The 15,874-nt window shown below is 34.2% G+C and overlaps 1 protein-coding gene and 1 non-coding gene across 4 annotated transcripts; both read left to right on the forward strand.

Annotated features, from left to right (window-relative positions):
• Positions 1-5: 5 nt before the first annotated feature.
• On the forward strand, positions 6-78 carry TRNAA-AGC (transfer RNA alanine (anticodon AGC)). The gene has a single exon. It is a non-coding gene; the product is annotated as a tRNA-Ala (tRNA).
• A 101-nt stretch (positions 79-179) lies between these two features.
• Positions 180-5,130, forward strand: ELP2 (elongator protein 2). 3 transcript variants are annotated; one of them, XM_016343105.3, is made up of 11 exons: positions 180-386; positions 701-1,088; positions 1,223-1,310; positions 1,537-1,622; positions 1,755-1,908; positions 1,997-2,157; positions 2,279-2,950; positions 3,233-3,554; positions 3,682-3,899; positions 4,097-4,274; positions 4,469-5,130. In XM_016343105.3, exons 2-11 carry the CDS (start codon positions 942-944, stop codon positions 4,957-4,959), a joined length of 2,517 nt encoding a protein of 838 aa, XP_016198591.1. In that variant the 5' UTR covers positions 180-386; positions 701-941; the 3' UTR covers positions 4,960-5,130. The 3 variants fall into 3 exon arrangements, with proteins under 3 accessions (XP_016198591.1, XP_016198590.1, XP_016198589.1); XM_016343104.3 differs by having other exon boundaries at positions 201-386; positions 940-1,088; XM_016343103.3 differs by having other exon boundaries at positions 234-386; positions 730-1,088.
• Positions 5,131-15,874: the final 10,744 nt, after the last annotated feature.

Consider the following 15,874-nt stretch of genomic DNA (forward strand, 5'->3'; position numbering starts at 1 on the left):
CACATGGGGATGTAGCTCAGATGGTAGAGCGCTCGCTTAGCATGCGAGAGGTACGGGGATCGATACCCCGCATCTCCAATGAAACGACAATAGTATTTTTAATTTCAAACCCTTTTTTAACCCGGTTCGAACCGGGATCCGGCCAGTTTTCACCTTGTGGTGACAAACGACGTCGTTTCGTCCATGGGAAAAAAAAAAATAGAGAACCCTAATTCGGTTCCCCAAAGCTCAGCAGTACTCAGTTACTCACTTACTCAACATCTCCTTCCGCTCGAGCTCCTCCCTCACATAACGAAATGTATATTTTCAAATTCAAACCTTTGTTTTTAACTCATTTGTAGGGTTTAAAACCTATTTCTCTCCTCTCCTTAGCCCTCACATTCAAGGTATGAATAATTATTTGCTCCTTGAACTATTAATTCTTCTTGTTGTTGCCACTGCTATTTGTTTTGTTGCTGTTGTTTCTGCATAAATTTATGATGCTGATGCTGCTAATTGCTTAAATTTTCCTGTTGTTGCTGCTTCTAAATTTATGTTCTTGTAGCTAATTTTGATATATGGTTTTGTAATATTTTTATCACTGAATTTTGAGTTGGTTGATAACTTCCAAGTTAGACTTGATTTAACAGTTATGTTAGTTGCAGCAGAAGATACTTTCATTCAGCCATTCATCATGTCTTTTCATATTTCTCTGTTGCAGTTACTTCTTTCTTTTTTTTGGTCAAGCAGTTACTTCCAATTACAATGACTCAATGAGAATTGAGACCTTACTATTGAACATAGAGCCCATTAGAGATTATGTTTTGTGTAAGCCCAGTTGTAGCCCAAATATGTTTCTTCTTTTGAGTCATCACTGCGATTGCGAAGCACCCTCCTCTCTCCCCTGAGAAACAAAATCCAAACCTGAAAGCTTTTGCCATCGTCTTTCCGTGTGTGAAGGCATGACAATGCAGAGTAGCGGCACAGTTGGAGTGAAGAGAGTGTTCATAGGAGCAGGATGCAACAGAATAGTCAACAACGTTTCATGGGGTGCTTCTGGTTTTGTCTCTTTCGGAGCCCACAACGCCGTTGCTATATTCTGCCCCAAGGTCCCTTCTCTACTCTTCTTTTTCTTTTTCTCTTTTTTTTTTTTTAAATTACTTATTACTTATTTAATCCATTTTTCAGTCAGTTACCTTTTGTCTTAAAGTTCGTATTTTCATTTTACTTATCTGTTGTTCAGAGTGCAAATATTTTGACTACTCTTCCGGGTCACAAGGCAGTTGTGAATTGCACACACTGGTTACCAAGCAGCAAGTTCCTATTTAAAGGTAACCCATTTTCTTTTCAATCTTCCTTCTACTTGAAGTCTACAAGTTAATGTTTTTTTTTTTTACCACAACAAAACTGTAACTGTATTATAGACTATTTAGCATGACAATAGATGTGGTGATATGATTTAGGAGACTTTTTTCAATGTTGAATGTGTGATTAACCAGTAATAATAATAATAATAATAATAATATGCTTCGCGCATAATCTGTTTTTAATGTGCAGCAAAACAGTTGGAGCAGCATTATTTGCTATCTGGGGATGCAGATGGTGCTATTATTTTGTGGGAACTGTCCCTTATTGATGGAAAGGTGCGGTTTGTTCCATTCCCCCCAAAACCCCAATCTTCAATTGTGTGCAACTAACTTCTGAGATGCAATTGTTAGTTTGAAGCTTTATTTGACTGTGTTTTGCATTTTTTTTTCTCTTTGATCTGTTCTTAGTGGAGGGAAGTGTTGCAAGTACCAAAATTACACAAAAAAGGTGTTACATGCATTAGTGGAATTATGCTTTCCCAAACTGAGGCATTGTTTGCATCTACTTCCTCAGATGGCACTATTTGTCTATGGGAATTGGTATTTCCACCGACACGCAATGGTAAACCCTTATTCCATATGACATTCACCTTTATTGTTGTCATGCTTGTACTTCTCTACATTTATTGAGATTTCCTTGATCATTGTAGGTGACTGTAAATTGTCATGTCTGGATTCTTTCTCCATTGGTTCCAAATCTATGGTAACCTTGTCGATGGCGGAATTGCCTGGAACTGGTGGGCAGATAGTCCTTGCTACGGGAGGGTTGGATAACAAGATCCATCTTTATTGTGGAGGAAGGGCAGGAAAGGTATTTTGATTCCCATAATTATATTAATGTGAACCTTTATTTTTATTTTATTTTATTTTATTTATCCACTGTTGTATGCGCTCAAGTTATTTATTTACTTTTGTTTTACATATGAACTTAGCTTGTACATGCATGTGAGCTGAAAGGACATACAGATTGGATTCGGAGCTTGGACTTCTCACTGCCTATAAGCATCAATGGGGACGCAAACAATATTTTTCTAGTGAGTTCGTCTCAAGATAAATGCATACGAATTTGGAAGATGGCGCTACGGAGCTCTATTACCACTGGAAACGGCATATACAAGAAGGAAGAAATAAGCCTTTTATCCTATATAGAAGGTCCTGTACTTGTAGCTGGTTCATCCTCTTTTCAGATATCATTGGAATCTCTTTTGATCGGACATGAGGATTGGGTATATTCAGTCCAGTGGCAGCCCCCTTTGGTTGATTCTGTGGAAAGGGATGCCTATTACCAACCACAAAGCATTTTATCGGCTTCTATGGACAAAACTATGATGATCTGGCAACCTGAAAAGAATTCTGGTGTCTGGATGAATGTCGTCACTGTTGGGGAACTAAGCCATTGTGCTCTGGGGTTCTATGGTGGTCACTGGAGCCCAAGCGGAGATTCAATCTTAGCACATGGTTATGGTGGTTCATTCCATCTTTGGAAAAATGTTGTCAATGATAATTGGCTGCCACAAAAGGTCCCCTCTGGTCATTTCGCATCAGTGACGGATGTTGCATGGGCCAAATCCGGTGATTACATTATGGCTGTTAGTCATGACCAGGTATTTAAAAAATATATTCATCCACAAAAGCTTTACTATTAATCAATTGTGTTTGTCAACTTTTCTCTTATAATTTTCAATTTAAAAGTGGCTTGCACTCCAAATCTACGTGTGATGTTTAACTAGTTTGATAATCTTGGCAATATGTACTTGCTAATGTATTTTCTTTTTTCAAATCATTCTAGTCTTTGCTGCTGCCTGCCAGTTGTCAAATAATAACTCTGAACATTTGCCTGCTTAATTCTGGCTCTGAAAAAATTTTACTATGTATTAAAATTGCAGACAGCTAGAATTTATGCTCCGTGGAAAGTTGAGGCATCTCTAAAGAAAGGGGAGTTCTGGCATGAAATAGCAAGGCCTCAGGTACATGGACATGATATAAATTGTATGGCAGTTGTTCATGGTAAGGGAAATCATCGTTTTGTAAGTGGAGCTGATGAGAAAGTTGCACGAGTGTTTGAAGCTCCATTATCATTTTTGAAGACATTAAACAATGCTTCTCTGAAGAAGAATTGTTCTTCTGATGATGTCCTCACAGATGTTCAGATTTTGGGTGCAAATATGTCTGCTCTTGGACTATCACAGAAACCTATATATGTTCATGGTCAGTTATTTTGTTGAAATTTGAAATTTGAAATTTATGATGTTAGACTTTTCATATGGTGAAACAATTACAAGTCTGTTCTGGTTCATTGGTCCTTAAAAAATTTGACTTAGTTCTTCTAATGCAGCTGTACATGAGGCCCCTGAGAGAGGTGTGGCCGATGGTCTTGATACCCTAGAAACTATTCCGGATGCAGTTCCAACCGTGTTCTCTGAACCTCCAATTGAGGATCAACTGGCTTGGAACACACTGTGGCCTGAAACACACAAACTCTATGGTCATGGAAATGAACTATTTTCTTTATGCTGTGACCATAGGGGTGAGCTTGTTGCATCATCATGCAAGGTATGTGGTATCGCACTATCTATAAGCAGTGATCCTGTATAATTAGACAAAGGATTTAGTGTTACATGTAAATCTTTTCTGGTTGGAATTTTTATTAATTAAGGGATTAGATTCTGCTTATCAGCGTTATTCTTTCATCCACTATATTATTTCTATGTTATTTGGTAGTTATTGCCTGCTTGTTTTATGCGTTGCAGGCGCAATCTCCAACTGTGGCAGAAGTATGGCTTTGGCAGGTGGGTTCATGGAAATCAGTTGGCCGCTTGCAATCTCACAGCTTAACAGTGACACAGATGGAATTCTCACATGATGACAACTTTCTTTTGACTGTCTCAAGGGATCGCCAGTTCTCCGTTTTTACAATTACAAGAACAGGTAACAAAACAGATCATTGACTTTATAGGATGAAGGCATGTGGATTTGCATCTTTTTTGCATTATCGTTCAGCAATGTAAATCAAGACAACAATAGTGTAGAAGTTAAATACTATAATATTATTTAGTGAACACCTATATTACAGCAAGAAATGTAGGTCTGCATAATCCTAACAACTCAAATGTGGTTTGTAGGCACTGATGAAATCAACTATAGTCTTCTTGCAAGGCAGGAAGGACATAAACGAATTATCTGGTCATGTTCTTGGAATCCACATAGTCATGAATTTGCAACGGGCTCACGGGATAAGACGGTGAAAATCTGGGCCATAGAGAAGGAATCGTCAGTCAGACCACTTTTGACTTTACCTCAATTTGCAAGTAGTGTGACTGCACTATCTTGGATTGGCCTATATGATCGGAGAAACAATGGACTTCTAGCCATTGGAATGGAAAATGGTCAAATAGAACTGTGGAGACTATCTTACAACAGAGCAGATGATGGGAGCATTTCGGCCCCAGGTTTGGCTGCCACACTTGCGGTACGTGTTGATCCATTTATATGCCATGCCTCTACTGTAAACCGTCTCGCATGGAGGAAGAATGACGAAGATCATATGAGTATGCAACTGGCTTCATGTGGAGCTGATAATTGTATAAGAGTCTTTGACGTAACTGTTGAGTAATTAGGCTTCTTAACCTTACTTTTTTATTTTTAATACATATGTAGAATATTTTTTAATTGTTCCTGATATAGCTGCGTCTTAGAAAATGTCCCTGCTTGCATTGTTTTATGCTGAAAAATGCCTGTTATTGATTTTGTTGAATAATTAGTAGTGTTGTACCCACCATTTTCAGCTGTCTGTGTTTTTACCAAGGCTCTGAAAACCGAATCAGTCATCAAACTGCTCTAATTATTGGTTTACTGGTTTACTGGTTTATAGGTTTAACTGGTTCGATTGTAGTTGAATTCAAAAAACCGTTTTATAATAAAATAATAAATAAAATATAAATAAATAATTAAAACATAATTATAGTTTAATATAAATTTTAAAATATCATCTAAATTAAAAGTAATATATAAACCAGAATATTATGACCTCATTCAAATACAAACTCAAGTCAAATAACAAAAATAACCAACCAAACATAAAATGCTAATATCCAAATTTATCATCAATCATATTTATTCATATTCACAATTTTATCACATTCATTCATATTTACAATCCCTTGCCTTATTCAGCAGTACAAAAATTGAATTCAGTGAAACCCATAAAACACCTGCTCTGTGATCTTTTACCCTTGAATAATTTATCCTTCTAATATTCATAAGTGTGATCTCTCACCCTTGAATAATTTCTCTCATATTTTCTCTTGGTCTCACTTATGAAATAAATGGTAAAAGATTATACTTTACCCTCGTAAAATTCAAAATTTAGAGAATCCAAATCCTTAGGAAGGATACTAGTTATGCCCATTAGAATTACTTAGTCTTTTAAGAGTATAAATAGGAGACTTTTATCAATGTATTAAATGAATTAATGAATTGATATTGAACTTGGTTCAATTTGGAGTTTCTCTCCCTAACTCAAAGAGAGAGTTCTAACATTGGTGCTCTTGTTGAGAGGTTTCTTCCATTTTTCTTGGAAAAACAAATAACTCAACAATCTGAAAATACATTTCCAATATTCGATGGAAAAGATGGTTATGGATGGACAATATGTACTGAGCAATACTGGAACGCTAGAGAAACATCTGAGGAGCAGAGAGGAGCAGCAGAGATTCATAGAGGTGGAAAGAGGCTTGAAAGGGAAGGCTCTAACATGGTTTCAGTTATGGAAGGCGCTCAATCCATTTGCCAATTTGAAAATATTCGAAATTGCGTTCTATCTAATGTTTTGAAAACCGATTCGAACTGGCCGGTCAAACCGGAAACCACGGATAAATACGGTTCGGACAGAAAGTAAGACCGCCAATTTTAAACACCAAAATTGGACCGTCGAACCGGCTGAAAACCGATCGGTCAAACCGAACCGTGATCCGGCCGGTTTTTGAAATTTGGGCAAAACACTGCGTTTTGCGTGCTGAAAGGGCCAAAGGAGATCAGGACCCTAGTCACCCTCAGAGGCACAGACCCACTCCTCTCCTCTCGAGCCTCCACTCTCACCTCTCACGTCTGCAGTCTGACTCGCCTCGAGCTTCCGGCGCAACTTTCGTCCAGCCAATGCCGCCGTCGCAACTTCCATTGTACTAAAGTCAGCTACCTCTGTTCGCGCAGCCAGGAACGCGAAGTCAGCCTTCGAAAATCGTAGCCACCGCCGCTGCTAGGGTTTGTTGGAGTTGCCACTATGACTCTCTCCCTCCCTCCCTCCCTCCCTCTTGTTAGATTAAAAGAAATTAAAAATAGAGTAAACTACCATTTCTACCCACAAAAGTTGAACATGCTGACACATCTACCCATAAAAAAAGAAAATTACCATTTGTACCATAAAACATGAGTTCCATATAACAAAATTATCCAAACACTAAAAAATCACATAAAATCTCCAAATTACCCTTATCATCATACGCATCATCCACCCCTCCTTCTTTCCTTCCCTGTCTCGCCCTCACCTGAACCCAACTCTGAGTTTAAAGGCACCACCACCTCATTTCCTTCATCACTAACATCACCACCACCACCACTATACCTCCATCATCATCTTCTTCACATAAAGCAACAACAACAACAATAGAAAAAGCAAAGAGAAAAAATGGTTTTTCCTCCCTCACTGAACAGCGTCGACGATGATGGTGACAGTAACACCCATCGGCGTCGTCGTCCTCTCCTCCTTCTCCGATCTCTTGTGCGCTCTCTTTCTTCCAGACCAGCGACAACGACAGTGACAGACTCAATCAATGGCGGTGACAGACCCGATGGAGCCGACAGCAGCAAGGCGCGACGGCGGCGACAGCTCCCCTTCCTTGGTTCTAGCTCGCATCTCCTCTTCGGGCTTCCTCAACAACAGCGACGATGATCCGATAGCGCCGGCGATTCCCCACGTTGCCAGTGCGGTCTCCCTCCCCCTCCTCTTCTCTTCTTCTTTTTCGGGTGGGGGTGTGTGTGTAATATCTCCGTATGTGAGTTTTGGAGGGAAAGGGGGTGGTGGCTGGGTGAAGAGGGTTGGGATGAGAAAGGTGGCTGGGTGTAGGGGATAGTGGTGGGATTTGAAATTAGAAAGGGAAAGGGGGTGGTGGTAGGATTTGAGATTAGAGAAGTGGTAATGAAGATAATGGTAATTTAGGGATTTTAGGTAATTTTTTAGTGTTTGAATAATTTTGTTGTGCAGAACCCATATTTTATGGGTACAAATGGTAATTTTTTTTCTATGGATAAAAATGGTAGTTTACTCTTAAAAATATTATGTTTAAATCTTTTGCTAGCTAGTAATATAATAGTGTAAGCATTATTAATTCATTACAAAATGTTGAAAAATGAGTCTTTAAGAAATTTAATCAGTATGTTTCTTTATCTCTGAAGAGGTGTAAATTTGACTTTTTTGAGTCGTTATTTACGCAAATATTTACAATTTATGTGATGCAAAAGCTAATAACAATAAACTGAAATTTCTGTAATTTTCCAATACACTTCTACAGCATAACAGTAGGAATATAATATTGGATGAGATAATTTAAGTGTGATAAGTGATATTCATGGAAATTTAATGTTAAAAGAAGTGTAGTAAGTTATGAGATAATTTAAGTGTGATAAGTGATATTCATGGAAATTTAATGTTAAAAAAAGTGTAGTAAGTTATGTTAAAAGATTATGGCTATAATTTGAATTTTATTGGAGGCGTAGGTATAGAACGAGTGATAATAAGTAGGGGGTATTTGCGGTACAGTTAGGTTCGATTTTTTTATCGAGACCATTTGAACCAAATCAAATCAATTTGAGTGATTTGGTTTGTTTGGTTCTTTTGATCAATTCAAACAAAAATCTGTCATATTATTTCACAAAATCATAATATTGAAATCAACAAATATAAATACACAATAATTAATAAAATCTTGATCAAATAAAATTTAACAACAAAAGAAATTAAAATATGATAATTAAAGAAGATTAAAAGTTTAATAGTCAACACAACAAAAAATAAATATAAATTTTCAACAAAAGATAGTTACGTTTTAGTGTCCTCTCCAATAAAATAACTAAACTTCTTTAAGCAAACCAACCTGAAATCAGAATGGCAATTACATAATAATAATAATAATAATAATAATAATAATAATAATAATAATATATCACCAGTAAAAAAATATTCTAATCTAATTATACATTCTAATAATAAAGAGAACAATTCATACCATAACAAGATGTACTCAATAAGACTCAATATCAGAATCTTCTTCATTAGGATCAGGAGTGGTGCAACTTCTATTAAATATATAAAATAAAGATAATCATAACAAATAATATATATAAATAAAAACTAGATTAAAAATTATTAAAAAATTATAAAAAAAATTATCAATCGAAACTTGACCATACCTAATTTCAACTTTTTCAAATCCTCAATGAGCTCCTCAAAAATAAGTTTTGGAAAGTTTTGTAGCCAATTTTATATACAAATTAATACTTCAGCTGTCATTGGAGTTAAAAAACTCCGATAATTATTTAACACCCTTCCTCCAATATTAAATGCCGATTCTGAAGCTATGTAGAAACTGGCATGGCTAAGACATCTCTTGCAATCTGTCCAAAAATTAGACATTTAGTGGAATTTACTTTGCACCAGTTTAAAATGTCAAATTGTACGCCACTCTTCTCTAAAGCCTCCATAAGATATAAATTCACCTCATTCTTGTTAACACTCTCATTGAATTGCATTTTCTTCTCAAATTTCATAGCAAAAGAAATTTATTTGCTCAAGCTCTTATGTGTCAATTTTAGGAGGATCTTGATGAGTAGATCTTTGATAGTTATCAATCTCATCAAACAGCCTATAACTATCAAACACCTTGAAAAGCGTTTCCTTCACATTTGAAGTCAAGAAATCAACATCTTTTTCATACAACTTCTCAAAACTCCACTTAATTAACTAAAAACTTATACTTAAGATCAAGAACCACTGCAATAAAAATCATCATATTTGTGGTATTTTTTATATTTTTTCAATATTTATCATACTTGGATTTCATTTTTTCAGCCATGCCTGAAAGCATCAGATCTAAACTTTCCATTCAATACTTAAGTATAGACAATATTTTACAAAAATAATTAAAATATTGAGAAAATGTCATAAATATTGAACCAGAAACTTTGTTGGTTACATCATAAAATATTTTTAAAAACTTGACAAAATGTCTTGCAGTCTCCCAATCCTCTGACTTAAGGATCACACCAGCCATCATAGCATATTCTGAATCTTTTTCCCCTAATCATTTAAATACCTTTTGAAACTTCAATGCACTTTCAAGTATTACAAAGGTAGAGTTCCACCTGGTAAAAAATCTAAATACATAGTATCTTTTTCTTGAATTGTAGCTTCTTTAATCATAGTCTTAAATCTCTCAGTATGACTTGGTGATGCACGCACATGTCTAACTGCATTCTTAATCTTTAAAATTGAATTATGCATTTTTCTCAACCCATCATTCACAACAAGATTTAAAATATGAGCACAACATCTAACATGCAAAAGCTCTCCCTTTAATGGATGTGAGTTCTAATCCTCCATTCTACTTTTCAAGTATGAAAATGCAACATCATTTGAACTAGCATTATCAATAGTTATAGAAAAACCCGTGATATTCCCATCCCAACAAGCATCTCCCAATTTTCCTACCAATTGTTTTTCCCTTGTGATTCTTGATAGTACAAAAATTAAAGATTCTTTTTTGTAGTTTTCAATTAGCATCAATGTAATGAGTACTAAGACAAAGTGTTGAGTTAAGAAATTAAGCAAATTAATTAGTAATGACAAACATTATTTTTGGGCAAAATAAATAATTAGTGTTGATAAATTATAATTACTTATTACTAATTGTTTATTATTGCAGGCCAGAATTCAATAGCCTAAATGGAATGAAAAGCAATTAGCAAGGATGGTGGGCTGAAAGCAAAATTGAGAGTCCAAGGAAAAGCAAAAAGTCAAAGAAATCAAAACGGGCTGAACTTGAGAAGAACCCGATCCAAGCCCGAATTGAATTTCAATTCCCTCTCACTTGCTTTCACTAAATCAACGTTCCTTTTCTTCTCTGTCTCAGTCAAATCAGAAAATCAGAAAAGTAAGAAAGAGAGAAAGAGCTTCTTCCCTAAGCTAGTCATCAAAGAAGCAAGAGAGAGAAGAATTAAGCTTGAAACACAGAAGTCTAATCAGAAAATCCAAACCAAATCAAGCTTAGGTTAAAGGTAACCCATTTCTTCTTGCATGCATCAGATCTTTTTCTCTTCTTCCCAACTCTCTGCTCTATCCGAAATGGGATACAAAGGAAAGATGGTTTCTGTTATTCTCTGCTGTGTATCCACGGTCTTAAACATGACTTGGGGACCAAGTTGGTTTTCAAGGGCTAAGATCAAGTTGATTATGGGAAGATTTCTATGGTTACTGCTATATGGCTTTCGGTCAAGATGAGGAAGTCAGAAGGAGAGTTTCTACTCTAGGGATTAAGGAGAAAAAGTGTATCTGTGAGTTGGTGAAGCTCAAGGCTCAAGGTGTTGACCTTGGAAGAAGAACCAAGCAACACGCAAGGAGATAAAAGAAGACTATCTGCACATTCAGAAGTAAGGAGAGAAAACCAGTGAATAGAGGTTTTGTTCTGAGAGAGCTCTTTGAAGAAGTTCAACTAACTGGACAGTGTAACCTAATCAAAGGTGCATTCCGCCAGTATGAAGAACTGAATCAGAGACTTGCCAATCTGATTTTTCGCATAGTACAGAGGCTGTTGATGAACTCAATCTCCTTCATGTTTTACTGATTGTAATGCACTTTTCTAAGTTTATCTTTCTATAATTTCTTGTGAGAAAAGGCATCGTGAGAAAGCTTAAGAAAAAGCCATGAGTGGAAAAAGGCTGAAAGAAACGCTTGAGAGAAAAATCTAGAGTTATTTCCTGATTTCTTTAGGTTGGTTAAGTGTCTTGTATCTTGTACCTGTAAGGTATCCCTTTCTTAGTTGGGTTAGCACTAAGAGTGAATAGTTAGGTATTAGCATAACCAATGTCAAGTTAGGTTAGAACTTGAGTGTGAAAGGATTGGGTCAATCCTGTGAAATTGGTGTATGTAATACTGTTAACTATAGTGAAAATTCTTCCACTGTTGTGGAGGAGACTGGACGTAGGTTGCATAGCACAAGGCAACCGAACCAGGATACATGCTGGTGTTAGCTTTTCTCTTCTCTGCTGTGTTCTGTTTTCTGATATTCATGAGACAAAAATAAATTGTCTCATAAATTTTCGCTGCTTAGTTTAAATAGAATCAGAATTGTAATTTTATTAAAAGGGTCATAACAGTAACACAAAGGAAGCCATAGATTCAACCCTCCCTTCTCTAAGCCTACCACAACCTTCACAAAGATAGTTCAAGTTTTGCACAAATGACCAGCAATCAGTTATCAAACAAACATTTTGATATGGTTGATTAAAAATAGACTTCAACTTATTTTTTTCATTCAAATAAAACTTCCAACAATTCCTAGCAACTGTGATCCAGGAATTGGAAACTTGGGTCGCAAACAATTCATATAATAATAAAAACCCTCCCCTCAACGTGTAAAAAAGACAATTCATCCACAATAATCATTCTAATAAGGGCTTGTCTACAAAGATCAACATCAAAAGACACAGCAGAAAATGAACTATCTATCCCTTTTCCCGTCATCTTTTATCACATCTTGAAAACAAAGAATCTTTTGAGTAGGATCTAATGTCTCCTTCCGAAATTTTTTGCGAAAACAAAGAAAAATTAGTCTCTGAAAATTTTTTTAATCAAATTCGTCTTTTAAAGATTTTAAATTAGTCATGTTAGTCTTCCTGCCAATTTTTTTTTGTTGATGGTTTCAAAATTTGCTAATGTGTAAGATTAAGTGACACACAACATACTTCTAAGAGTCTCAATTGACTATTAACATAATAAATTTATCAAATTAGATCAAATTAAAATCTAATTAGGGAAAGAACTTGAGGTATTTAAATTCTTTAATTTGGAATTGATTTAATCTAATTTTATAAATTAATTATGTTAATAATTAATTAGGACTACTAGATGTGTATTGTGATATTATTTAACGTACCACAGCAATAAACTTTGACATTATTAGCTATAAAAGTAATCGAAAAACTAACTGACTAATTTAAAATTAAAAAATAAATAAATTTAATTAAAAAAATTTTCAAAAACTAATTTAAAGAAGGAATTATATTATTCAAAAACAATATCTATTGTCTTTCAAAAGTTTTCACATTTGTTATCTTTAGCTGCTAGGGCCTTTGCCAATAGTTTTTGTTTTCTTTTGAGTGATATTGACGTCTTCACTCTTGAAAACAAAGTTGTCCCATTTATGATTTATTGTTCTTTTGGAGCAATTTGTGACCCAGTTGATATCTATGCTACACAAAAATTATAATTTGAGGATCAGTCGTTAATATTTTGACTTTTGAAGATCAATTTAAAAATTTTACTAGTCTGTAATCTATTTTTCTATTATATTAATAGATAGTCTCTTTGTATAAATAGTATTGTAGTATTAATAGATAATTTTGAACCACCTCTGTTCTCTCCGACAAAGATATTTTAGATTCATCTTCCTCTTCTCCTAAACTGTTACTGCACCTTGTGTTGTTATTATGTTGTTAATGTGAAAATTTTAGTGTGTGTTTAGATTACAGTTTGCAAACGGGAGTTTGCATAAAATTGATTTTGCAAAATTAATTTTGATGAAAAGTAAGTTTGTGTTAACGTGATTTATGTTTGGCAATCTTTATATCAAAATTGATTATAATAAAATAAATGTTGTTTGGATTATACTACTCAAAATCACTTTTAGATGAAAAATTACCAAAAGAGACATCAATTTAAATAATTTTTTTTATATTCATGCAAAATCAAAACGCTAACAAAAATAATATAAAAAATATTTATCATATAAATAAAATAAATACAATAAAAAATAAAAATATGGAAAAGAGTACTATAAATTTTATAATATTAAACAAAAAGAAAATATTCTATAATTTTTTTAGTACGGTCAGTACTCTTTAATTTAGTATTATTTTGGACTATAATCCATTTCCTTTATTGTATCAACTATTTTTGATGAAAAAAAAATTGGAACTAAGAACAAGTAAGAAGAACTATAGAGAACTGTGATGGTAATAGTTACTAGTATCCTTTGTATAGAAGAAAATGAAGGATAGGATTGGTAAAAAAGAAATAAAATTTCCACCTAATTTTCTAAGATAATCAGCTACCATGAACGTGAAAAGCAGAAGCTACAAATTTTAGCTTCTCCTGAACGTACGTTTAAAGGCAGAATCACTTCTGCGTTCAGAAGAATAAAAGTTGCCAAACATAAAAGTGACACTTTCAAGAGACTCAAACGTGCTTCTTTCCTCCTCAACGCGTTTGCCAAACACACCCTTAGTTTCTGGGTGTTGTTGGTAGTTGGCATTTCTTTTATAGGATTTGGATCCTTTAAAGTTTGAATTTCATTTTAGAGAGTAAAGTGTGATCTCTCACCATTGATTTCATAGGTGGGACTAATAATAAATATAAAAGAAAAACTATTCAAGAATAGAAGATCATACTTTATTCTCTAAAGTAAAATTCAAACTTTAGAGGATCCAAATCCTCTTTTATACGATGTTAATAGATCTTATAATTTTATTTTTTAATGTGTACCGAAATTAGAAATGCCAAGCATAAATTGAAGTTTATCATGTAATATATCCATAATAATAATTTGATACAAGATGTAATCATCACAAAGGTCATGATCTTCAACTTTTAATTATTAATGATGATTGAGTTTTGCTGTTTTCGGTTTTTGCATGTAAGAATGAGGGTAAAGTTGGTGTGAAACTCTGAATGATTGAATCAGGAGTGAGTGCCCTGTTTTGTAGTTCATTTATTCATTTTGGTCCTCAATCCATCACACCGATCGCTTTCTACAAAAGCTTCGTGACTTGACTACATCTTACAAATTGCATTTTGTAACTTAACTGTGAGAAATTGAGAATGTAAAAAGCTGATTTTGAAAATTAATTGAAACTGGGCCATAAAATCATGTTTTAATTATTATGCTCGCCTGTTATTATATATAGAATTTTGTTCATATTTTATTCATTTCTTGTTGTGTTATTGATTTTTTAATAGTTAATAATTTGTTCTTGATGCATGAACTGTTTTGTTCTATTTTCAGTTCTTATTATGTCTAGCCATAAGAATATTAACGTCCAAGAACCTTTACCATTCACAAGTGAAGGTGAAACACAAGGTCCAGTGACAGCCCTGCCAGCAATGGTTTAGTGTTTATGTTATTATATTAAATGTGTTTGAAGTGTGTTTAATTTAATATATTTTAGTTGAATTGTATAAAATTTTATCATAGTTGTGTTTATTTATTTTAAGTTTAATATCCACAGATACGGCCTCCTCTGTGAAGAAAAATAAATAGAAATCTATGACGAAAATGGTCGAACGGATAGCAATTTGTTAAACAAGATGGGGAGAATCCCCACCCCCATGAATACCCATTGCCATCCTATTCGTGAGGTAATCTTTTTTCATTATTCGTACTATCTAAGTCCTAAACCATAAATATCATACCACAAATTTTGAATCCTATTCGATTTCAATCTCATGACAAAAAGTGTCATCGTCCTTTGGCGTCACTCCACCACCGCCAGTCTAACTTTCTTCCACTTGTTTCCTTTGGTGTAGATTGTGAATTGAACTAATAAGGGGTAAATGGATATACAAGATTTAGTTTTATTTATTTATTATTTTTTTACAATATCTATTGTCTTTCATTGTTTTTCACAGTTGTTATCTTTAGCTGTTAGGGCCTGGGCCAATAGTTTTTGTTTTCTTTGAAATGATATTGATGTCTTCACTCTTGACAACAAAGTGGTCCCACTTACTGTTCTCTTGGACCAATTTGTGACCCAATTGATATCTATCAAAAAAAAATTATAATTTGAGGATCCCTCATTAATGTTTTTACTTTTGAGGACCAAGTTAAAAGTTTAACTAATCTGTAATCTATTTAAAATAGCTAGCTAAGTCTATCTTTTTTCTGAATTTATTGATTTTTTATCCAAATTTTACTTTTCAATTATATTCATCTATCCAATCTTAAACAGTCATGGCTACATTCAAATGCAAAACAAATGCAGAACTCTCAACGCCATATTCATATATTGTATTGAATATAAATGCTTCTTTCAATTTTCATATCTTAACTCTTCACTCTTCACGCAATAGCCAAATAGTATTGTAGTTGTACTACCTATTCACTAGTTTGTGCATCCCAATTAGGCTTCAATGCAGTTTTCTCATACTTTATGAATCCCCATTCGAGAAACATTTTCTGTTGTTTTGGAGATGCAAATCTATA

This window comes from Arachis ipaensis, chromosome B4 (assembly GCF_059453495.1).
Source record: "Arachis ipaensis isolate K30076 ecotype BB chromosome B4, ASM5945349v1, whole genome shotgun sequence".
Classification (NCBI taxonomy): Eukaryota; Viridiplantae; Streptophyta; class Magnoliopsida; order Fabales; family Fabaceae; genus Arachis; species Arachis ipaensis.